This window comes from Microcaecilia unicolor, chromosome 2, assembly GCF_901765095.1.
Source record: "Microcaecilia unicolor chromosome 2, aMicUni1.1, whole genome shotgun sequence".
Lineage (NCBI taxonomy): Eukaryota > Metazoa > Chordata > Amphibia > Gymnophiona > Siphonopidae > Microcaecilia > Microcaecilia unicolor.
This window is the reverse complement of record NC_044032.1, coordinates 475,549,807-475,573,935: the sequence shown is the minus strand read 5'-3', so window position 1 is coordinate 475,573,935 and position 24,129 is coordinate 475,549,807. Positions and strand designations below refer to the sequence as shown.

Below are 24,129 nucleotides of genomic sequence, written 5' to 3'. Positions count from 1 at the left end.
TCCATATCCCCATCCTGTCCTTCTGCTATAGGTAAAAGCAGAAAAGGCAAAATGAGGCAAACAAGGAGTACTTTTGCCCATAGTCAGCAATTGACATCATATATACTGTTTCCCCCAACAGATTGCACATGCCACCCTTCTCTTGAATCTCTATATCTTTCTATCATGCACAATACCAGGTCTACCTAGTCCCCAAACCCTCTCCTTGTCCTCCCCAAGTATTCCAACTGCTCCAACTATGGCAATCCAGGGCATGGCAGATACTCGACTATGAACAAGAGCCCCATCAAGGCATCATTGCTTGCACATAACTAATATGCTGTGGTCTGCTGGATTTGCTGTAGCCCTGGCCTGCGAGTGAAGGAATGGCTTTCACAACGCATGCTGGTGTGATGGCATAGGCTGAAACTTTGTAGGATGATAAGTGACACTTCTACCTGTTAGGAAACATTGTCAGCCCACACCCTGATCCCCCAACCACATAATTCCTGTGATGCAGGAAAATGGTCTCATGTGCATGACTGCCAGCATTGTGAAAACATAGGTATATAATAGACAGACCTGAAGGGACAGGTGGGCTGGATGTCTGTGAAGCAAGTTATGTCAGGTGACACCACATCCTGTGGTAATGAGTTCCAGAGCTTAATTGTGTTTTATATATTTTTTTCTCTTTCTCTTTGATTTCTTTAAATGCACCACTTAGCAACTTCATAGTATGTCTCCTAAACTTTGTACTTTTTCAGAGTAAACATTCAATTTGTGTGTACCTCTTCCACTCCACACAGGATTTTATAAACCTCTATCTCACCTCCCCACAATCACTTCTTCTCCAAGCTTAAGAGCCCTAACCTCTTTAGCCTTTCCTCATAGAAGAGTCATTCCATCCCCTTATTCATTTTGGTTACCCCTCTCTGTATTTTTTAATTCCACTAAATCATTTTTGAGATGCAGTGACCAGAATTGCACACAATATTCAAGTGTGGTTACCGATACAGAGGCATTAAGATATTCTTTATTTTATTCTCTGTTCCTTTCCTAATAATTCCTATCATTTTAGGTTTTTTGGCTGCTGTGCACACTTAGCAGATTTCAATGTTTTGTTCATGACGACGCCTAGATCCCTTTTCCTGGGTGGTGACACCGCATGTGGATTCTAGCATTAGGTGGCTATAATTTGAATTTTTGTTCCCTACATGCATCATTGCACTTGTCCACATTAAATTTTGAATGACCAAGTTCCTCTTCCAATTTCTCACAATCCATATACTATTTAACAGTTTAAATAAATTTTTGTCTTCTGCAAATTTGATCACTTCACTGCTTTTCAAGATCATTTACAAAGTTAAAAAAACAAACCACCACCACCAATCCCAGTTTTGTATTAGGGATTCCTCTTGCTATTCCAAGACCTGATATTTTCTCTCTCGATCTGTTGTGCTTGCTTTGCTGTTCACTGTGTTTGGAATTTCAATAAAGACTTCTTAAAATAACCCTTCCCCACCAATCCCAGTACAGATCTCCTTTGTACTCCAATATTCACCTTCTTCCTTTGAAAGACTTAGCCATTTAATCCTACCCTCTGTTTTCTATCTTTTAACCAGTTCGGAATCCACAACAGAACATTGCCTCCAATCCCATGGCTTTTTAATTTCCTCGGGAGTCTACCATTTGGTATATAAATTGCTTTGTTTTGACTAACATGAAAGGCAGTATAGCAAACGCACACAAACTGATACAAATGGGGGGACTTTGTCAAAAGCTTTCTGAAAATCCAGCTATGCTATATCAGCTGGTTCACACTTTTCCATGTTTGGTCAAACATTCAAAAACAAAATGTAGCAGATTGGTGAGGCAAGACTTTCCTTGGCTAAATCCATGTTGACTCTCTCCCATTAAATACTATGGGCCAGATTCAAAAACTGGCACTCAAAAACTGGCACTGCAAAAAATTGACAAGACACACCAGGCTGAGCATCCTTTATAGCATAGCACATAGCGCCGATTCCTAAACCCGACTTTGGGTACTAGGACCTACACCTGCTGAAACCTGGTGTGAATCCTGGTGCACAACTTGGGTGCGTATCCCAGGTATTCTATAACATTGCACCCAAATTTTCAGAATGCCCCTGGCCCGCTCTTGCCCCTCCCCTGGCCACACCCCCTTTTGGATTGTGTACTCCGGGATTTATGTGCCCAGTTTATAGAATAGCATGCAGGCAGATACAGGCCCAAATCCTAAGTGTCAATTAATATCAGTAATTGATTGTTAATGTATCGTTAACTATTTGCACATGTATCTCAGGTTCGTGCCCAAATTTGGGTGACCATTATAGAATTCATGGGGTATCAGTGTTAAGTAATTTTGTTCATTATATTTTCTACCACTTTGCCCAGCACTGGCGTCAGGCTCACCGGTCTGTAGCTTCCCGGATTACTCTTAAAACCCTCCAATCTTCAGGTACTGTGATAATGATAGGTTACAAGATTACTAATAATAGGTTAGCAATTTCATTTTTCAGTTCTTTTAGTATTCTGGGGTATATGCATCCAGTCCAGGTGATTTAATGCTCTTCTGTTTGTCGATTTGGCCTATAACATATAGTTCATGGATAGGTAGTTCCCGTATATCTTCCTCAATAAAGAACGAAGCAAAGAATGCATTTAGTCCTTCCACTCTAGCCTACTCCTCCCCAAGTGCCTGTTTTACTCTGATGATGTAATGGTCCAACTGACCCCCCCCCCCCCCCCCCCCCCACAAGCCTTCCTCTTCAAATGTACCTGAAAAAGTTCTGCTTTTGCCTCTACAGCAAGCTTATTTTCAAATTCTCTATTTTTTTTTTCTCATCAATGCTTTGCATCTAACTTCCCAGCTCTTAAGTACATAAGTATTACCATACTGGGCCAGACCAAAGGTCCATCAAGCCCAGCATCCTGTTTCCAACAGTGGCCAATCCAGGTTACAAGTACCTGGCAAGATCCCAAAACAGTACAATTTATGCTTATTCTAGAAATAAGCAGTGGATTGTCCCCAAGTCCATTTTAATAATGGCTTATGGACTTGTCTTTAAGGAAGCTATCCAAACCTTTTTTTAAACCCCGCTAATTGCTTTTACTACAGTCTCTGGCAATGAATTCCACAGTTTAATTACACTTTGAATGAAGAAATATTTTTACGGATTCGTTTTAAATTTACTACTTTGTAGCTTCATTGCGTGCCCCCTAGTCCTAATATTTTTGGATAGAGTAAATAAGTGATTCACATCTACCCGTTCCATTCCACTCATTTTATGGACCTCTATCATATCTCCCCTCATCCGTCTTTTCTCAAAACTGAAGAGCCCTAGCCTCTTTAACCTTTTCTCATAGGGAAGTTATCCCATCTCCTTATTATTTTTGTCGTCCTTCTCTGTACCTTTTCTAATTCCACTATATCTTTTTTGAGATGCAGTGACCAGAATTGCACACAATATTCGAGCTGCAGTCGCACCATGGAGTAATACAAAGGCATTATAACATCCTCAGTTTTGTTTTCCATTCCTATTTGCTTTCTTTGCTGCTGCCGTACACTGAGCAGAGGGCTTCAAAGTATCAACGATGACGCCTAGATCCCTTTCCTGGTCGGTGATTCCTAATGTGGAACCTTGTATAACGTAGCTATAATTCGGGTTCCTCTTTCCCACATGCATCACTTTGCACTTGCTCACATTAAACATCATCTGCCATTTAGATGCCCAGTCTCGTAAGGTCCTCTTGTAATTTTTCACAATCCTCTTGTGATTTAACAACTTTATATAACTGTGTCGTGAGTAAATTTAATTACCTCACTAGTTACTCCCATCTCTAGATCATTTATAAATATGTTAAAAACCAGTGGCCAACACAGACCCCTGGGGAATCTCCACTATCTACCCATCTCCATTGAGATTACTGACCATTTAACCCTACTCTGTTTTCTATCTTTTAACCAGTTTTTAATCCACAATAGGACACTATCTCCTATCCCATGACTCACCAATTTCTTCCAGAGTCTTTCATGAGGTAGTTTGTCAAACGCCTTTTGAAAATCCAGATACACAATATCGACCGGCTCACCTTTATCCACATTTGTTCACCACTTCAAGAAATGTAATAGATTGGTGAGGCAAGATTTCCCTTCAATAAATCCAGGTTGGCTTTGTCTCATTAATCCATGCTTTTGAATATGCTCTGTAATTTTGTTCTTTATAATAGTCTCTACCATTTTACCCAGCACCGACGTCAGGCTCACCAGTCTAGAATTTCCCGAATCACCTCTGGAACCTTTTAAAAAAATCGTCTGTTTCCTACTTTCTTCATTCAGCTCCTTTTCCTTTTTTGGAAAATGGTTTTGGCTACAACAGCCTCTTTCACTCACCTTTTAACCAAGCCAGCTTCCTTCCACCTTTATAATATATGGAATACATATATTCCAAGATAGTAGTTTTAAACAATGTCACTGCCTAATTTAAACTCAACCTTTGTAGCTGCTTCTTTTAACCTTTTTTTTTACCATTTTCCTCATTTTATTATATCTTCCTTTTTAAAATTTAAATACCAACTCAATAGATTTCCTTACTGTCTTCACTCCAGTTATTAACTCAAATTTGTCTTTGTTATGATCACTTACAAATGGCCTCCAACATCTTTACCTCTTGCACCATGTCCTGCATTCCACTAAGGACTAGATCTTCCTTGTCAGTTCAGGATTTAGGGCCTCTTATCAAGCTGCACAGCAATGTCGATAGAGCCCATTCAAAGTGAATGGGCTTTGTCGGCATTACCACACCAGTAGCCGCTAGTGCAGCTTTATAAAACATGTCTTTATTTATTTGATTAGAAAATGTATTTGATTTAAAAAATTTACCTCTCTTTATCCAGGACATTGCCCTTCAATTGTAGCCTCAGTGAAGCTCCCCAAACATTCCTGCCTTTCCCATATTCTTCTTATAGCCTGAAGATAATATGAACATTTTCAGAAATACTAGGTAACCGATTGACACAAGAGAACATTATTTACAAAAAAAGTCAATTGTGTGTTCTTCTCCTTCACGTCTAACTATCCCACTCACAGCATGTGCTCTTATTAAGATCTTCCCAAACTCTTTTCTTTAAACCCCAAGCTTGTTGGATTTTCCAGATATCTATAGTGAGCATGCATGAAATACTTTCATATATTGGACACCCATTCTATGCAAATGTACTTTATGCACAGACATTGTGCTTAATGGATATTGTTTATGGGTCACTTGATATCATCAGAATCGTGAAAGGTTTTTCAAACATTTTTGAAACACAACACTTTAATAAACATGTTTTTATTAAATTTAGACTTGAAAGAAGTCACAATACTCAATGCACTTGATCATTTTTGCAATAAGTGCTTTCTGTACACCACCAACCCACATGGATTGATTCTGCATTATAAATAAAGTGAACATATTTACAGTGAAATTAGGCATCTGATGTGTAGTAATAGGCTCAAGAAAAATGCTGATCATTAACTTTTTAAAAAGAGTAAAATCTAATAAAATGGGCCACTTAAGACTTCATTATCCTTTAACAATTTCATCATTGAAATATTTTCATTTTCATAATGTGCTTAATGTTACCAAGTACAGTAAAGCAGTACACCAGTAGCTATCCTTTCTTCATTTCTAGAGGTCTGGCTTTTGTTAATGCAAAATATACTTTACTTTCTCTAAAGCTGTCTAAAAGGCAAAAAAATATATATGTATGCCAAAAAAATCTGACAGTATGATACAAATGGGATATTCAGCCTTCAAAAATAGTGCAGACATACTTTTTACAAGAACAAAATGGAGTCACAATTCTTTAAAAACATATCAGAAGCACCTTCCAATTCCTCACACATGTTTAGGACTACATATTTCCCAAGGATTGTTGCGACTGTGATTTACTCTATAAAAATACTTTACATCTTATGAATATAATTCCAATCTTCTCAGATAAATCTTTTCCTTTTATCAGTTTGTCTTAACAAGTTAGTAAGCAGCTATTTGTGACTGAAAGAACAGCAGATTATGATGGAAAGAGAAACTGAAGATGACTTCATTTCGGAACTTGTCTCTACTAGGAAATAAACCCAACTTTGTAAGCAAGATGATTTGCCACGATCTTGACACCAATACTTTTTGTTAATCAAACTAAACACCATTTATGAAGAAATGAAGTCTTAGAGTCTTAGTTTCCACCAGATGTTTCTGGAAATTTCTTGTGATATGTTGATCTGATGAAGGTCACTGTGCCTTATTTACTGGGCTGTCGCGTGTGTTTCATTCCAGATGTACTCAATGTCCGTGACCTCTGCCTGAGCACCTGTTTCCCCGGAAGTTCCAGGTCTTCAAATAATGGGCTTTCGATGATGTCTACAGCTTCAGGTCTTTCATTAGGGTTTGGCGAAAGCATGTGCTTTACCATATTGTGCTAAAACATAAACAAAAAACCCACTTTTAATTTTACATAACACAATACATTCTATATTCTGTTACACATATAACTGGAAGCCCTGTCTGTTTCACCCATGCTGTGCCCGTGTACACAACTTTACGAATATGTGGTATGTACGTTAAGTGAGTATTTACAGAATAGTGTTTAGGTACTTGTATATGCTAGTATTCTAAACTTGAATAGGCAAAGATTCTTGGGAAATCCAACCAAATCACCCAACTCTGCATGTGATTTCCATATTACCAGAGACCTAAGTAAGAATGAAGGCTTGGAGATGTCAACGGAGTAATTAAGGGGGCTTGCTTTGAAATAGCTAGTCAGCAAAACACAGCCTATGTCAGAATTACATCCCCCTGACCGACAGGAGGAGTATCATTTGTTGAGTATCACTAAAGTGATGGTGAAAAACGGAAAAAAGTTCTATATTGAAAGTATAATAATTATTAAATATTTATTAAACTATAAGATGAAGTTAAAAGTCTATGCTTATTAGATTGATTAGAAGGTGGGTGCATAAGGCTTACTGACTTTTAAATTGTTTGGCAAGTAAGGGAAAGGGAAATGGGACTTGATATATCGCCTTTCTGTGGTATTTAGAAACTACATTCAAAGCGGTTTACATATACACAGGTACTTAGTTTGTACCTGGGGCAATGGAGGTTTAAGTGACTTGCCCAGAGTCACAAGGAGCTGCAGTGGGAATCGAACCCAGTTCCCCAGGATCAAAGTCTGCTGCACTAACCACTAGGCTACTCCTCCACTGCACTGCCGAGGTCTGTGGTATCAATTAATAGTGGAAATCACATGCAGAACTGAGTATTCTAAACATGTGCATGCAAATGTTGTGCCTATGTTATAGAATTGCCTATATTTAACTATGTATGATATGATGCATTTTTAAGATGATGTCAGATTTCATAGTCTGTCACATAAATCAACTTTTAAATGTTCTTACAAACCACTCTAAACATTTTATATGTGGCACTGTTCCCTCTAAGCTCTGTGGGAGCAGCCCTGACAGTAAGGGGTGCTGTTTCACTATCACATTTTCAGTGGTGAAGGACAGACAAATTCTGCCAGACTCCAGCGAATGAAAACACAATATTGAAGCTCCACCCCCCCTCCCCCGCCACTGGCCAAAGTTTGCAGGATTCTCTGTCAAACAGTAGCAAGTCTGCCACAAATGGGGAGCTGCAATACAGTCCTGCTGGTAATATCAAAAGTATGCGATCTCAGGGCGTAAGACAGATAAATGTTTTAATCCTGTAGACGCTGAAAACACTATAAAAATATTTTCAGCATCTACAGGCTTAAGACATTTATCTATCTTATATGCCCTGAGAGCTCATATTTTTGATAATACATGCGGGACTGTATTGAAGCACTCCATTTGAGGCAGACTTGCTATTGTTTTACAGAGAATTCTGCCAACTTATGCGACCCCTGATGCAGGAGAACAGTCGCCGAAACATGGGTCATGTCAGGTCCTTCTAATAAAGAAATTGGGTCTTTTCCCATTGTTCTGCTCCTGAAGGTCTTTTGTGCATTTTGCTCTGCTCCGTCTGATTGGTGTACTTTGGACCCTCACTATTTCTATTCTAATTGCTAAATGATGCATCTTATTACATTGAATACAGCCAGAACCTCCTACACTGGTGTTTTGGTGCAATCAGATGCATCACTTACTCTGTATGGAAAGAATATCAGTTCTAGAAGGAGGGGATTCAACTTAGAGAGTTGTACAGGGACAGAAATTTCACCCATCCCCACTGGAATCTCCTCCAACCCCGTCCGTCCCCACAAGTAATCTCCTCCAACCCTGCCCCATCCCCTATACAAAAATAACCTGACTTGTGTTAAAATAACCCAACTTAACAGTAGCCCATGTTGATAACTTCCCCTCTCAATGCTATCAACCATATCCATTAATTTTTTTTAGTGCTATTATAATTGATAGCTACACAATAAATTTGGACTCTTTAAGTAGTCTAGAGACCATATCTTTGTCTCATCTTCGCTGTGCTCTTTGTGATTGAGTGTGCGAAGACTTCTGTTCCTCTGTGTTTACAGCGTAGCTGGAAATGCCAGATGAAATTCCCAGCCCTTGCCAGCAAAGTTGATGCCAGGCAGGTGATGGCACAGCAGGAAGTTCCAGAAGTTCCCCAGAGGAGTAAGAAAAGACATACGAGGAGGAGGGCAGAAGGGAAACGAGAAAAGAGAGACAACAGTCCTCCCCCTCACCTCCTTGCAACACCCCATTATACCCTCTTTGCACTCACACGGCACCCCTACATGTACTAAACAGCCACAATCCATGTCACTCTCACAAAAGCTACACTCGCCTACACTCATATTTCCCCACCTCACTGCACTCATAGCCACCTAGGAAATATCCACACAGTCCTACCCCCCCCAACACATCCAACCGCTCAGTGAAACACACCTTTGTGCAATGCTTGTAGCATGTGCCTTTCAACATGTTTAAAACTGATCTCTACTTACAAAAACAATATCTGTAATTCCTGTTTTCTAAAAGGTAATATCCTCAAACTATGGAAGGGCCAAATGTCTTGTTCTGCCCTGAGCTTAGTGTTCTCTGCTTATCAACAGCCAACTGTTTATCTGATCAGCTCCTTTCTGACCTAGATGAATTACAAATGTGCTAAGTCACAGCACTTATTAAAGTGGAGTTGCTTCCCTGCTAACAGTATTCTCCACAGACAACAAAAACAAGCTAAGCAAGCGAACTGTAACATCCAGCAGTGCTGCCATGGATACCTTTCCCAGTCCTCTCAGTCTAATATAGAGCTCCGATCAACTCCCCTGGAAGATGGGTGGGTATGTGTGCCAGATTTATACTACAGTCCACAGAGAACCTGTTACAGGTAAGCAGCTTTCGTCTTGCCTGTGAATGGAGGAAGCAATCAGCCTGCCAAGTAGGGACTCTCACAACTGGGGATGCCCTGTGTTCAGATCTCTGGAGGGCAACCTGGACAGACAATATAGGTGGTGGGTTGACGGATGCTGACTATTAATTAAGAAGACCCTGTAGAGGTTTGCCGAAATGCACTGTCACATTTTCCTGACACTAGTGAGAGATATAAAGATATGAATGCATGACCACGTCGTTGCTTTACATATTTCTTTGTTGGAAAGTAAACAGAGATAGGCAACTGATGTTTCCATGCTCCAACTTGATCTGCTTTCACTGTATCAGTCAGTTTTATCCTGCTAGGCCACAACATGGGATGGACCATGCATTCGGCTAACCGGTTTTTAATAAAGTTTTTAACTATTGCGATTCCTAATCTGTTAGGATCAAAGGATATGAAGAGTTGACTAGTGATGTGACAGTATTCTTTTCATATAAGCTGCCAAATCCTGAAGTACACAGAGGAGGGAACTGAATAAACCTCACTGAAATTTAGGCGCAGAAAAATTCAGTGCTAAGTGCTATTCTATAAAGGGTGTGTGCCTTATACAGAATAGTGTTTAGAACAGATTGCGTGCCAGACTTATGCCTGCTGAAACCTGATCTAAATGCTGGCACCCAATTTAGGCACGGTTAGGAAGTATTTTGTAGTTTCACACGCAACTTTTCAAAACACCCCTCACACACCCATGGCCACGCCCTCTTTTGAGATATACACCATAGGAGTTAGACACCATGCTTTATGGAATAGCATGCACTAATTTTAATGAGTGCCAGTTAACATTAAAAATTGATTGTTAGCACCCAATTATTGATGGTTTAAAGCTCATTATCAGATTTATTTGTGCACACATCTCGGAAGCGAGCCCACACTTGGGCGTGCAACTTTTGAGGCCATATACAGAATCCAGGGGAGAATGACTGAGAAGCATGAACTAAATTAGAGGGATTTGATTCTAACTTGAGAATGGGGATAAAGGATTTTAAACAGGAAGTGCCGAAATGGTGTGAAAGGTGCAACCAAATGAACATTTCAAACTGAAGAGGCAGTCAGAGGAGATATGTATGTACCTACCAGGTCAGTGGCTCTGCAAACACCTAGCACATTCCATGAAAATAAAATGCCCTCTGCAGGGGGTACCTGAAGATTTCTCTCTTAAAATGTAGAATTTTTTTTTTTTTTTTTTTTTGGGGGGGGGGGGGGGGGGGGGGTAAGTAAAACTTGTGCTCAATTCTAAATTAAAAAATAAAACCCTAAACGAAAAGAAGACTAAGGAGGGGAGTTTTCGCTGTGGGTCACTGTTAAGGTATGTTATTTTACTGGTAACCCCACTTATTAGTAACTAGGTCTCACTGCATAAAAATCGAACCTGTGTTAAAATAGCATGAGTTAGAGGTAAAATAATGTGTCATAACAGTAGCCTGCGTTTATAACTATGCTCCTAAAGCAGAAATCTCAACAGGGCAAAGAAGGGTGCCTAATGTTTGAAATAAACTATGACATGAGCAGTGTGAGACAGGTCATGTAACCTCATGGAAGCACTTTCTAGAAAAGAGCAGATGCAATCTGACATCTGAGATATGCCACTTCCCTGGAAGTCTCCAAAAAAAAAAAAAAAAAAAGCCTTAGTACTAGATTAATATATAAAGAAAGACAGTGTCTCTCTCAAAAGTTAACAAGTAAAAATTGAAATCACACACAGTGACATTTTAAAATGACTAAAATTACCTCTTGACCATATTTCTGACAAAACAGCTGTGGAAACTTTAAACTTCTCACTTCAGTTAATATCTGAAAAGAAAACAGAAGTTAATTATATGTTTCAATGTGTCTTGCATCCTTCCATAACAGTTCTACTTCTTCCTTGTCTACAAATTAAGCTCCGATTGTAGTCTTCAACTTTTTCCTTCAGCGGAGGATGAATGGAGCCCCAAATGTTTAGAAACAATCTGGTAACCATACCCAGACAAATGAAATGAGTCTTTCCTCAAGTTCTTTGAAATTTCTTTGACTGTGGCAGGATGAGATCCTAGTAACTTTTATGGTGAAGACCAAACTCAAAATCTTTTGAACTCTGATATAAAAGGATGCCCAGACTCAATTGTGCAAATTTACTCTGCAGGGAAGTTTACTTGTTACCAAATTATTTAAGAACTTAATAATTAGTCAATTAATTATGCTAAGGAAATTAGAGGTTCACTTATTAATTTGCAAGGTGATTCTGAATTAGTCTGTTTTACTTTGTACATTACTATGTCTCAAAAACATAGAGCTGGTTTGATACTCTTTTTATTGCATAAGAAAAAAAAGGCAGGGTTCAATTAAACAAGGATATCATGGTAAGATGAGCTTTTTGTGGGTCTGTATGCACAATCCCTATAAAAGCAGTTAAGATAAAAAAGAAGAAATATATGCTCAAATTTTTCACCCATGTCCCTTCAGACAAAATACCACCCCAGCTATTCATGGTATTCAGAGTAAGGACATAAAATGTGAATTTTATTTTACAGTCTTACAAAGTGTGTTTGTTTTATTGATGTAAGGAAATTACTATTTTATACTTTTCTCTCCACATTGTAACTCTCCCAGAATATCACACCATGTGAAAGCAATTTGACAGGATATATTACAGAACTGGAAGTGTTAGTGAGGAATACTGAAAGTCTTATCACCTATCATGTACCCTGCAATATGGCTCGATCATTCATACCATCTGTTTACAGACAAATGAGCTCAACCTGTATGGTGTTGTCAAACACAAGAAATACTGGAAAACATTCTGTAAAAGGGATGAACGTCTGTTTGTGGAGTAACTCCACAACCCTCCATACAGGCAACATACACCCATATTCACACACTCACCCCAAAACAACTGCCCGCCCACCTGTATATTGAATACTTCAAATTTGCACCTATCCATATACACTCGCTCCATAAAACCCCACACAGAAATCATTTTTTTAATTTTAATAAAACTGTGGGTTTTTTTTTACATTCCTAATGTAAAGGTATTGGTGATAATAAATAGGTAGCCATAAAAACGGCATGATATAACCGATACTTAAGATTTATCTCTTTCCAATCTTCTAGCAGGGATGGACAAACTAAAGCTTGTAAGCCAGAGCCGGACCCAACCATCACCAAAATTTTAGCCCTCCTTGCAGTATTAGATCAACACTGTAATAGTTACCTGACACTTATTGCTGTTATCACCCAGGGTCCTCAACGTAGGCCATCAATGACATGAAATATCAGCACGTCATTAAAGGCTGGTGAGGAAAACATCTGCACCACTAACCCTCAGACTCATCCCCCAGACTCATTGGTGGACCTTTCTCTCACTCCTCAAACCACATTGGTCTCCAACCAGATGTGGCTTCCAGTACAGCTCCCAAGCCAAAATGTTTGCCATCCCTGTTCTGGCAGCATCCAAATGTTTTCTATGAGAACAGAACATTAAAATGAACTTAGAAAATTACATGGAAAAGAAACCAGAAAAAATATGTATAGGTTCGAGTTTGGAAATGTTTATTGTTTATACAATACATAATACTGCCTAACGAGGGGACGCACAAGGCAGTTTACATACTAGTACAGGGAAAGAAACATCATCAGTCAACAGGCTAGGAAAGTGGGAGAGCAAGATGAAAACATGACAGAAACAGAACAGAGAACCAACCCAGCCTAGGCCAAACCAACCACAGACTCAGCTCACAGTCTGTGTGTCCCAAATGCTGTTTGAAATAAAAAGGTTTACAAAACAGATCTAAAATTTAAGTACAAGGGCTCAGACTGCAAGGCCACAGGGAGAGTATTTCATAAAGTAGAGGTAACATCAAAGAAAGTCGACTGTCTAATGGATGCTAATTTTGCAAAATGTACTGAGGGACTAGATTAATGAGACTGGTAAGCTGAATAAAAGGAACAGGTAGGAACATATGGAACAATTAAGGTGCATAAATGAGGGGAGCCTATGGGAAAAAGATCTTGTGGATCAGAACTAGAATCCTGAATTGTATTCTGTACTGGATCGGAAGCCAGTGGTGATGTGCTAGGAGGGGAGTGACATGATCAAATTGGCTAGCATGAGAAAAAAATGTGGATGGCAGTGTTCTGAACAGACTGAAGATGTTTTATAAGGCAATTTGGAAGGCCTGCATAAACTGCATTGCAGTAATCAAGGCATGCAATAACTAATGCATAAAGAAGTCAGAGCTGGAGGCATCTAGGCATTTTCGTAAAGAGCAAAATCGGCAAAGGGCAAAAAAAAAAAAAAAAAAAGACATACAGGCTCATTTTCAAAGCACTTAGCCTCCCAAAGTTCCATAGAAACCTATGGAACTTAGCCTCCCAAAGTGCTTTGAAAATAGGCCTCATAGTAACTAATGCAATGTGCACCTTAAAGTTTAACTGCTGGTCCAGGTGTACCCCAAGGTATCTGAATGAGGTACATAATTAGTGTACCCTGTAACAAAGGTGAGACAGGAGAGCGAGTGGGTCGAGGTGTGAACCAGCAAGAGGTGGTTTTGGAAGGGTTAAGAACTAAGCAATTGTTCCTAAGCCACTCTGAAAAGCAACTAGACAAGACTGCATAGGAGAAAGATCAACATGAGGATGGTAGTGGAAGCATAGGAGTAGGATATCATATGCATAATTGTAGACATCAATACTGTAAGCTTGGATCAAAGACTTAAAAAGATGTTAAAAAGGACAGGAGCCAAAACAGATTCCTGCGGGGTTTCACATGGGAGGCCAAAGATTGAAAAAGCAGAAGAGGTGACAAAAGTATATGTTCTTTTGGATAAATAAGAGCATAACCACTGAACTGTGCTGGTGATCCAAATGTCAGAGAGTCCGTTCAGTAGTAAGGTATGATCCACAAGATCAAAAGGTAAAACAGCGATCTAATGAGATTGCCACAGCAACCCTGCCCTCCTCAAAATTATTATGGAGATGACTAAATAAAGCTGTAAGTAGTGTCTCAGTACTGTGATTAGACCCAAAACGTGATTGGAAAGGGTGAAGAATGTGTGAATCTTCAATGTGCTAAAGAAGCTGCAAAAGGACAAATTTCTCCAATTTTAATATGAAGGAAAGATTAGAATTTGATCTGTAACTGAAGAGGAATTGGGTTGAGGTTCGACTTTTTCAGGACTGGATGAACAACTGAAGTCTTCCACAGAGTGGGAAAGGCTGTGATTAATCATAGAAAGCAGCGTGTGCCATATAAAGGGGCATTTTATAACTGGGCGCCTGCATTTATGCACCACTTGAGCACATAAAGGTATAGAATACAGTACTGTTGCAGATAATGCTAAACTTACGCATGCAAGTGGCACAGTGTGCAAATGTAAGGGTGAAATATCGGAGGGACAACAGCAGGGCTGTCAGTTAAACGTGCACTGCTAGATTTACACAACCACAGTTATACATATGTAGGCTCGACGATGCCTTGCAATGACAGTATTCTATAAAAGAATCTGGGTGTCCCAATGCCATTATAAGAATAAGCTCTCACTGAGCGGCATCAGGGCATCTAAAAGGAGGTGTCCACTTATAGAATTACCCACTTAGTAGATGAAGTCAACGCCATCCCAAGGGCTGTGCGAATGATGTGGCCCGCAGGGTGCAAGGGAGAGCGAGGAGCAAAAAACAAACAAACAAAAAAATCACTCCCCACTCCATCGTCTCCATTGCTTGGCCATGGCACAGTGGTCGGGGTGGATCGTTAGGGGATGCGTCATACAGGGGGCGATTTCAACTTGGGACATTTCTGGATACAGTGGTGCTATGGTCTGTGATACAATGCTGCAGATCATATGTCATAGTAACACTGGTCTAATGCTAAACAGGTGTATACAGTTCCCAAATAAATGAAAATGGTCAGTTGGCAAACTGGCCATCATTCAGCTCTAACAGTTCACGCGCCATGTTTTCCTGTAAACTGTGTGGATTTTCACAGTTAAACACCATGAATTTTCTAAAAAACCTTTTCATACCTTCTTGTGTGGGAACAGTTCACATGAGGTGTATTTATACTGCGCCTTGTACAACCTTAAAAAATGTCCCTTCATCTGTGTTTGAGTTTAAAGGACCAGTTCTACCGTCACACTCACTCTCTGGAAGTACTCACTCTTCCGAGAGTATCACGATGTTGTCACATGCAAGGATACCTAACTGAGCTGACTTTTCAGACATTCTTTGATAACCATGCAGTTGCTGCTTGAAAACTTTGTAAAATGATATAGAAGTATTTTTTTTTCTGAACTTAGGACACCTGCTCTGACGATAAAGCTTGAACTGCCCTCTTATTCTTGATCTATTTATCCTGGGACATACAGGCCTCTATTTAAAAAGTATTTACACATGTAGATCTCACACACATGTAAACCTGCTATTTACATAAGGAGTTCCACACCATGCAGGAATTAAGGGAGTGTGGCTCTGGAAGGGTTTGAGCAGGAAAAAAAATTGACACCTGCATTTCCCCATTTTACAAACGGAATACTCATCTATGGGGGGAAAGTCCCCATGGGGTTTTACACTAGTTCAGAGTCATGCACAGATTTTGAAAAAGTGTTGGTTTTGGCCTTGGCTTTACACAAGGAATTAAGGGAGTCATTTTCCTTAATCCCTTATTTTTTTATTTCTGCCTTTATGATAAAACCACATTAAAATGTTAGCCTTAGTACTTAATTGGCAACAGCTAAACATGCAAGTTTGTAAAACAGGGCAACTACACATAGAATCAGTGCCACTTCCACATGGAAGCTGCCGGGTTCATGAGACTCTTTAACAAATATTTATAAATATATAGAATATTACCAAGCCAAGACTTGAACAGAAAAGTGACTGTGAAAAGTATTTCAATAATAAAACAAAGACCTAAAGAAATATCATCACTCAAGTCCACATTAAATTGAATCCATGATTTCAGGAGAGGAAAAACAACAAGTATAAAAAGAAAATCTTTAAGGCAATTTAAAACATGAAGGATCACAGGCTAGTCTCCTGACACCGGGTTTAGTAGCCAAAAAAGCTGAAAGATGAGAAGGTTCAAAAAATATATATATATTTTTTGGATTTATATCTAATATATATATATTTTTTGGATTTATATCTAATGATGCAAAAATTTACAAGGAGCCAAACTACGAGCCATTACTGGTTGGAGATGAGAAGTGTTTGTGAGGAAGATACTGTTTTGGCACATAGCGCGTTTTGTTTTTTCTAGTGGTGGCAGACATTGTTTAAAGTGGATGATACAATCTAATATCCTTGAGAATTTTACTGCCAACAATCGCCTTACTGGCCGAAACACAGCTTGTATTTGTTATCAACCGACTGGGCAAACTCATAAGGTACTTTATAAGCCACACTGAGCCTGCAAATAGGTGGGGAAATGTGGGATACAAATGTAACAAATAAATAAATAGTCTATTCATTTTTGAGCCATCTTCCCTGTTTTCCTGAGTGCATTTAGAAGGATAACATTTTTAAAAAAGGTAGCCCCAATTTGAAGAACGCCCAGTTTTAACAAAAACTGAGTCTGCTTTGGGCTATCCCTAGAAACATTAGAAAATAATTGAATCTTAAAGCCCATGAACATCTTTTCTCTATTTTAATGTACATTTTCATTAACCACATTTTAGCAGGAGCCAAGGCTACAGAGGCCATCAAAGTAGCAGCCGTGACCACCTCCGAATCTGAAGATTTCAACACCGCTGAGATATCCAAATGAGACTGCTGTTGTCCCATAGATTTTCCAGGCAAATAATACACTTGTGAGAATGGGGGAAGCTTGTTCTCCAGGATTCCCGAAGTTTCCATCATATCCCTGGGTGTTACTGCAAACAGCCGAGGAAAATTCAGAAAACAAAGATTGATACTCCTAGCATAATTTTCTAAAACTTCACGTTTATTTCTCAGACTAGCCATACCCTTCACTAGAACAGACTGCAAACTTTTAGAATCAATAAAATCTTTATCCATTAGATCTATGAGAGTGGTCAACACCTTTGACTCGATATCAGTCTTAACCACTTTTGTTTCAAGCCAATTAATTTTTTGCAAAAGACTATAATCTTGAAGCAAAAGGGACTTAGCTAAATCTGAAATTAAAGACCATAGAGAATCCAGAGTCACTTCCGTGGGTTTCCACTCCAAAATTCCAGTATCGGCACCACTGAGGTGTTGAAGGGAAACATTTTCCAAAACTTCCCGTCGCTGGAACTTGTCACGGTAATGCTCATCCCAGGAGAAACTATTGAAACAGCCCCTTCAACGCCTGCTTGATGTTGTTGACCACCACCCAGGCTAGCATCAACTGCACTTCCAGGCACAGGTGCCGCTGACTCCAGGAGCAGGTAGCTAGATCCTTGTGGCTGTGGAGGAGGAGCCCTTTGGTCGGGGCTCAGCGTGGTTTCAAGCCCAAGAGACGCCGTCGTATCCTCCCTCAAGACTTGGTGTCTCAAGCAGGCTACCTCCCGACCTGTCTACTAACCTGGTGCTTCTCAAGAGATGATCTATTGGATTCGCAATACAGGCTACCAGGTTTTGGGAGGTTTGAGCCGCAGCTTTACCCCCTCATTTAGGCATGAAGAAAAAACAAACTCAGAGGAGAAGAGAAGCTGTTGACCCACTTCAGGAGCTTGTGGCCATCTTGGACCTCCCTCCTCCCCCACCCCACCCTATCCATGCAACTCATTTTATCCACATGTACACTTCTAAAATAGCTCTTCCTGCTGCATGTGCTAGCAAATACAAGTGTACTCATGCTGGTACTTTAGAAAAACCTCTGTGCACGTCCTGACCTAGATGTCAATTCCAATCTTTTATGTTCTATGTAAAGTGAGCCTTTTCATGTATGTTATCTTACAATGTGCACCATATAGGACAGTCAAAGATCAGCTTTGTGGTTTATAAGAATGTTTCAAATAAAATAATTACAGTCTATAAGAGGATATTCAATAATAGTGCAGAGGCTGAGTGCACTGATTTGGAAATATATGCAAAAGTACAGCCACAGATTTTTAAAACTTTTGCCAATCTTAACACAAAAAGCAACATTATACCACCGAAGCCTTTATGTTGCAATGTCAGGGAGAGGAACCTTGAGGCACTTCTATAAGGGATAGAATTTTGCAGAGTACTGCCCACTGAAAACAGTTAGGGATGCAGCATCTGTTTCCACACAAGGTGTGATCAGACCATTCCCATCCCATGATGTGTAATCAGAAGGGAAAAAGCTGAGTGCTTAAGATATCTCCTTTGTGTAGTAACAGTAACTTAAAAAGATCTGAAGAGACTAGCAACCTGAGCAAAAGATCTGGAAGTTACAGCAGGTGCATATCCAGCACTGCATGGAACCTGATGCACGGCTTCTAAGTTAGCACTAAATATAGATCTCTTTCTCCTTAGATATAGACAGAGCAGTACATTCCAAAACCTTTTACCCAAAATGGCTGCATTTTAACACTTAAAAAATCCCCATGACCCCAAATGATGAAAATAGAATAGCAGCCCTCCACTTGCTTCCTCTCTTTCATTCACGTCTGTCTAACCTACCAAAGCATGAAGGCAGCAGCAAGCAGAAGCAGCACAGGGTCCTGTGTGTTAGTGTATTTATTTATTCATTCATTCGTTCTTATATCCCACAATTATCTAAAAACAAGTTTTGATTCAATGCGGCTTACAATCGTTAGAAAAAAATTACAATTTAGTTACAAAATTACATATCGGTGTTGAAACATCAGTAACAGATTCAATTAACCATAAGATTTCTTGAAAAGGTAGGTTTTTAATTCTTTTCTACACTGAATGTAATTTGCAATACTTTTGTCCCTTGGTATTGAATTCCAGCAGTGTAAATAGTCTTGTAAATTAAGGGGTCCTTTTACTAAAGTGAGCTGAAAAATGGCCTGCGATAGTGTAGGCACTTGTTTTGGGCGCACGCAGATCCATTTTTCAGTGCACCTGCAAAAAATGCCTTTTTAAAATTTTTTGTCGAAAATAGACGTGTGGCAAAATCAAAATTGGCGCTTGTCCATTTTGGGTTTGAGACCTTACGGCCACCCACTGACCTAGAGGTACCCAGGCGGTAATGACCTACGCACGTCAAACGCCACTTGGCACGCGCCTGAAAATAAAAAACTTTCAGACGTGCGCCAAAAATGAAATTACTGCACGAGTCACACTGTAGCCGGGTGGTAACTCCATTTTGGTGTGCGTAGATGCTTACATGGCTTAGTAAAAGGGCCCTAAGTTAGCGCCTGGTTTACAAAGGCGCGCTAAGTTTTTATAATTAGCTAAATGAAGTAGCAAATAACCTCTCTTTCCTGGACTCGCATTTCTTGTTGATATGCTCATAAATCCCACTACTCTGCGTACGACTGGTAGCGCTATAGAAATGATTTGTAGTAGTAGTGGTCTCCGGAAGTCTTCTTGGGAGGAGGGGACAGGACATGGGAACAATCACAGAATCACAGACCCCATGCTGACTACTACAGGTCACAGTGAAAATCCAGAGGAATAGGAAGTAGCCCTCTTTCTGGGACCCCCCTCTTGGATGCCCGCTCACACGTTGGAAATCACCGATTCTATATTTTATATATGAGAAGGAGATCTATTACTTAAGTACACTTACTCGAACTCTCTCCATTTGCGTGCTAAATGGATATAACAGCTCAAAAAGTATCAACCCCAAGGAAAAGATGTCCACTTTGTGCGAATAACTCTGACCATAAATCTGAAAAAAAAAAAGAGAGAGATAAAATTTGCAGAGAAATTCTTATAAAGGCATTTAGCAGCACAGAGAAATAAATACAATATGTACAAGGAAAGAGCAGCAAGCTGCTACCACCAGTTACACAGGTTTTATTTTTCAGGCTGTTCCTTCCTCTACCACCCAAGAGCACTGAATAAACAGATTTCCTTTATGGGCTGCAGGTATCAGGGGCATACAAAGGATACATAGCATAGCAGTAGTTCTTATATGCTGCATATACCTGATAAGGTTCAACATGGATCACAAAATCAAGATTAGGACATTTTTTCAAAAATTACAATATAAATCTAACTGTAAAAAGTAATGTTATGCATTTTTGAAATAGAAAAATTTCTAATGTTTCCTAAATAACCAACAGGTAATTATTTCCATAATTTTGCTGCCTGATATGCAAAAGAGGAATCTAATAATCGTTTCAACCTCTTTCCCCTGGGATATGGAAAAATTAAAAAATATGATCAGTATTTGAAAAAAGGAAAAAAAATGAATTGCACAGCTGTATTTTGAATTGTTTCTAATTTTTTCAAAACTGTTTAGAGCAACCAACAAAAACGATGTTACAATAATCAATTTGCAAAAGTAAGAGAGCCTGAAGTTATCCATAACAAATTTGCAAATACAATTCTCTTATAAGGAGAAAGTTTTTATTTTTTTTTTTTTAATTAGGATGTTCATACGTGGATTACTGGCCAGAGTATTGTCAAACTAAATCCCCCAAATCCTTATCTCTGTGAAAGCTTATATTCTTTATCTTGTATTCTTACTGAATTTTCCTATAATGGGCTAAGACATTTGTCTTCTCCACATTCAACTTCAGATGATGTTTTTGCATCTAGCCCTCTATTAAGCATATATTGGAATGAATATCATTTTTAGACAATGCATGAGAAGATGAAATAGGAACAAGGTCAGTTATATCGCTCGCATAAATAAAAGATTGAAAACCAGCATTTTCTAACCATTTCAAATACTCTGAAAATTCTTGGAGTAACCATTGATCGGAATCTCACACTGGAAAGCCATATTAAGAATACTACAAGGAAGATGTTCCACTCAATGTGGAAACTCAAAAGAGTTAAACCTTTCTTCCTTAGGGGAATCTTTCATAATCTAGTACAATCAATGGTACTGAGTCACTTAGACTATTGCAATGGTCTTCTTGCTGGCTGTAAAGAACAAATCATTAAAAAACTTCAAACTGCCCAAAACACAGCCAGACTTATATTTGGAAAAACACAATACGAAAGTGCTAAGCCCTAAGAGAAAACTTATACTGGCTTCCTCTTAAAGAACGTATAACTTTCAAAATATGCATTCTGGTTTATAAAATAATTCACGGTGATGCCCCGACCTACATGTTAGACCTCATTGACCTACCACCCAGGAATGCTATAAGATCAGCTCGTACATTCCTAAATCTTCATTTTCCCAGCTGTAAAGTTCTAAAATATAGAGTAATACATGCGTCCAGCTTTTCATACTTGAGTTCGCAAATGTGGAATGCTTTACCACTTGACCTGAAAATAATTCACAATCTATTTAAGTTCCGTAAAGCACTGAAGACACATCTCTTTAACATGACATACCATAATGACTCATAATTGGAACCGTAATTATCCATCATCTACTTAACAATCGGATTATTTTTTTCCTATATCATACTGCCTTAATTTATTATGTAATCCATGTTCAATATATGATACCAATTGCATGTTTCCCCCTTTTTTTTTACCTGATTGTTCATTACATCATCCATGTTTCTATATATATTACCAATTGTATCTGTACTCTGAAATGGCATAAGTCATGACGGAAACTTGTAAGCCACATTGAACCTGCAAGTAGGTGGGAAAATGTGGGATACAAATGTAACAAATAAATAAATAAAACCAAGAGAGAACATGAAAACATTAAATAAAATGGGTGAGTGTGGGGAGCCTTGTGGCACCCCACATGGATTTGTCCTGCTTGTTCAAAATTCATCATTCATTCTAACCTTGTAGGTTCTATTAAGAAAGACATTATCAGATATTCCTAAGCTGTCTAATATCTGTAAATGAATTTCATGATCCATTAAAACAAACGTTGACGGTAGATCATACTGCATTATCAAAGCTATTTTGGCTATACTATTTAATGTCCTAGTAGTATCCCAAAGAGAATCCACCACCATCACTGTGCTGTTACCCGAACAAAATCCATACTGAGAGCTATGCAAAGTATTATGCTGTTCCAGAAATCATCCTAAATGAAGGGCAGTGATGCCTTCCATAATTTTAACAAATAAGGAAATGGAAGCAATAGGCCTGTAGTTAGATATAAGAGATTGGGGCTGTGATAAAACAGTGGGTTTTAAGCCTGTAACTTTTATTATTTCTTGACGTGTATTTTCTCTAGTTTGGCCAGCAGGTGGTGCATGTTTATGTGTAAAGCTGTTACAGAGAACTGACTGTTCCTTCTTTAGTTAACAAAGATAACAGATAAGCTGAAGTGATGTGGTCAGTTATTTTTAAAACTTGTTGTTCTGGGCTCTGATTGGTCCAGGAGCTCAATTTCATCTAGAATCTCCAGTTTTAGCCAGGGAGAAGGATCTCTTTGCTGAGGCCCTCTGAAAAGTTATATTTGATAACTTGTCAGCAGCTATATGTCCTGATCTCCCCTGGTATTATTTAGATAGTATACAAATGTTTAGTTAGTGTTATAATTGATCCATTATTATTTTCTGTTCATTGTTCTATTTTTTTTTTTTCATGACAGTAAACATTTTAGTTTATTGCCTCTGCTTGTCTAGACTGATAAAGAATCCTGGTGGTTTGTGTGTTGGGTCTGCAATTGTTTTCTGGGAACTGTGGGACCACTGGGAATGTGGCCTGGGGATAATTTGAGAGCAGGGGACTCGTCCAGAGGCGATTGGGACCCAGTCAGTGGGAGGAGGGTGCTTATGTAGAGCACAAGCGGCAGGTGCAGGCAGACCTGAGCTGTGCTGGGGATAGACCCTCTAAATGGCCGCGGGATAGCCCCAGGTGGGTGGCTAGGCGTTTTGTGACAGTGGCTCTTTGGGATTCTTCTTGATTGGAGTAAGAATGATTTCACACAAATTAACAGGAAACTTTCCAGTTTGTAATAAAGCACATAACCAATCAAAGAGTATAGATTTAAAGTTTGCAGGAGCAAATTTCATAAGATAAAGAAGGTAAGAATCAAGTATATGATAAGAATTAACATATTTATTTTTGACCATTCAACTGGTGAAAAATCAGACCAAACCCTATCGGAAGGCACTATTTCTCCCAATCTTGAGATCTCCAATATAGTAGTTTTATTGACATTATCAGTAAATTGATTTCTGATCTTAGCAATTTTATCCTGAAAAAAAAAGGCGCCAGTTGATTTGAAGTTGGCAAATAGTGTGAGCCTCACACTGTGAGGAGATGTTAAAGTTTGAGTGAAATGATTTCTTAGTTTCTTTTAGATTGTGCTTATAAAGAGAAAGCATTTTCTGCCAGCGTAATCTGATTTGAGTTATCATTTACTTTTTACAAGTGTCCTTCTAATTTGCGATAGGCTTATTCAAAAGCAGAAGTTCTGGAGTGAATCAATCATTACTAGATCTTACTACTTTAGTTTTCTTCTGTTTAGGGGCTAATCTATTTAGAACTTCTTCCCCATATTTATTCCAATTATCATAAATGATACAGAATCTAAATGAGGATCTTTAAGATTACACTCTTCCCAATATTAAGTCCCTTCCAATTTCTTTCAGGCATAAAATCTTTCTTCAGATTTGGTGTTTTTTCATTATTTGTAGCCGGTTTAATTTAAACTGAAAAATATAATGGTCAGACCAAAGACATGGAGACAATTTTATATCAGAAAAAAAACTATAGTGCTATCGTGATTTGTGATAAATGTTAGTAAATCTAA

General features: G+C 38.9%; 1 protein-coding gene across 3 annotated transcripts in view; it reads right to left on the bottom strand.

Moving 5' to 3' along the window:
* Window positions 1-5,351: 5,351 nt before the first annotated feature.
* The window catches only part of EIF2AK3 (eukaryotic translation initiation factor 2 alpha kinase 3), a 138,711-nt gene continuing 119,933 nt past the window's right edge, over window positions 5,352-24,129 (bottom strand). For all 3 annotated transcript variants that reach the window (XM_030191038.1, XM_030191039.1, XM_030191040.1), the window contains 3 exons: window positions 20,065-20,166; window positions 11,148-11,210; window positions 5,352-6,462 (listed from right to left, as the gene is read on the bottom strand). In XM_030191038.1, coding sequence (XP_030046898.1) covers window positions 6,286-6,462; window positions 11,148-11,210; window positions 20,065-20,166 — 342 coding nt within the window. In that variant the 3' untranslated portion in view covers window positions 5,352-6,285. The remainder of the gene's footprint in view (window positions 6,463-11,147; window positions 11,211-20,064; window positions 20,167-24,129) is intronic.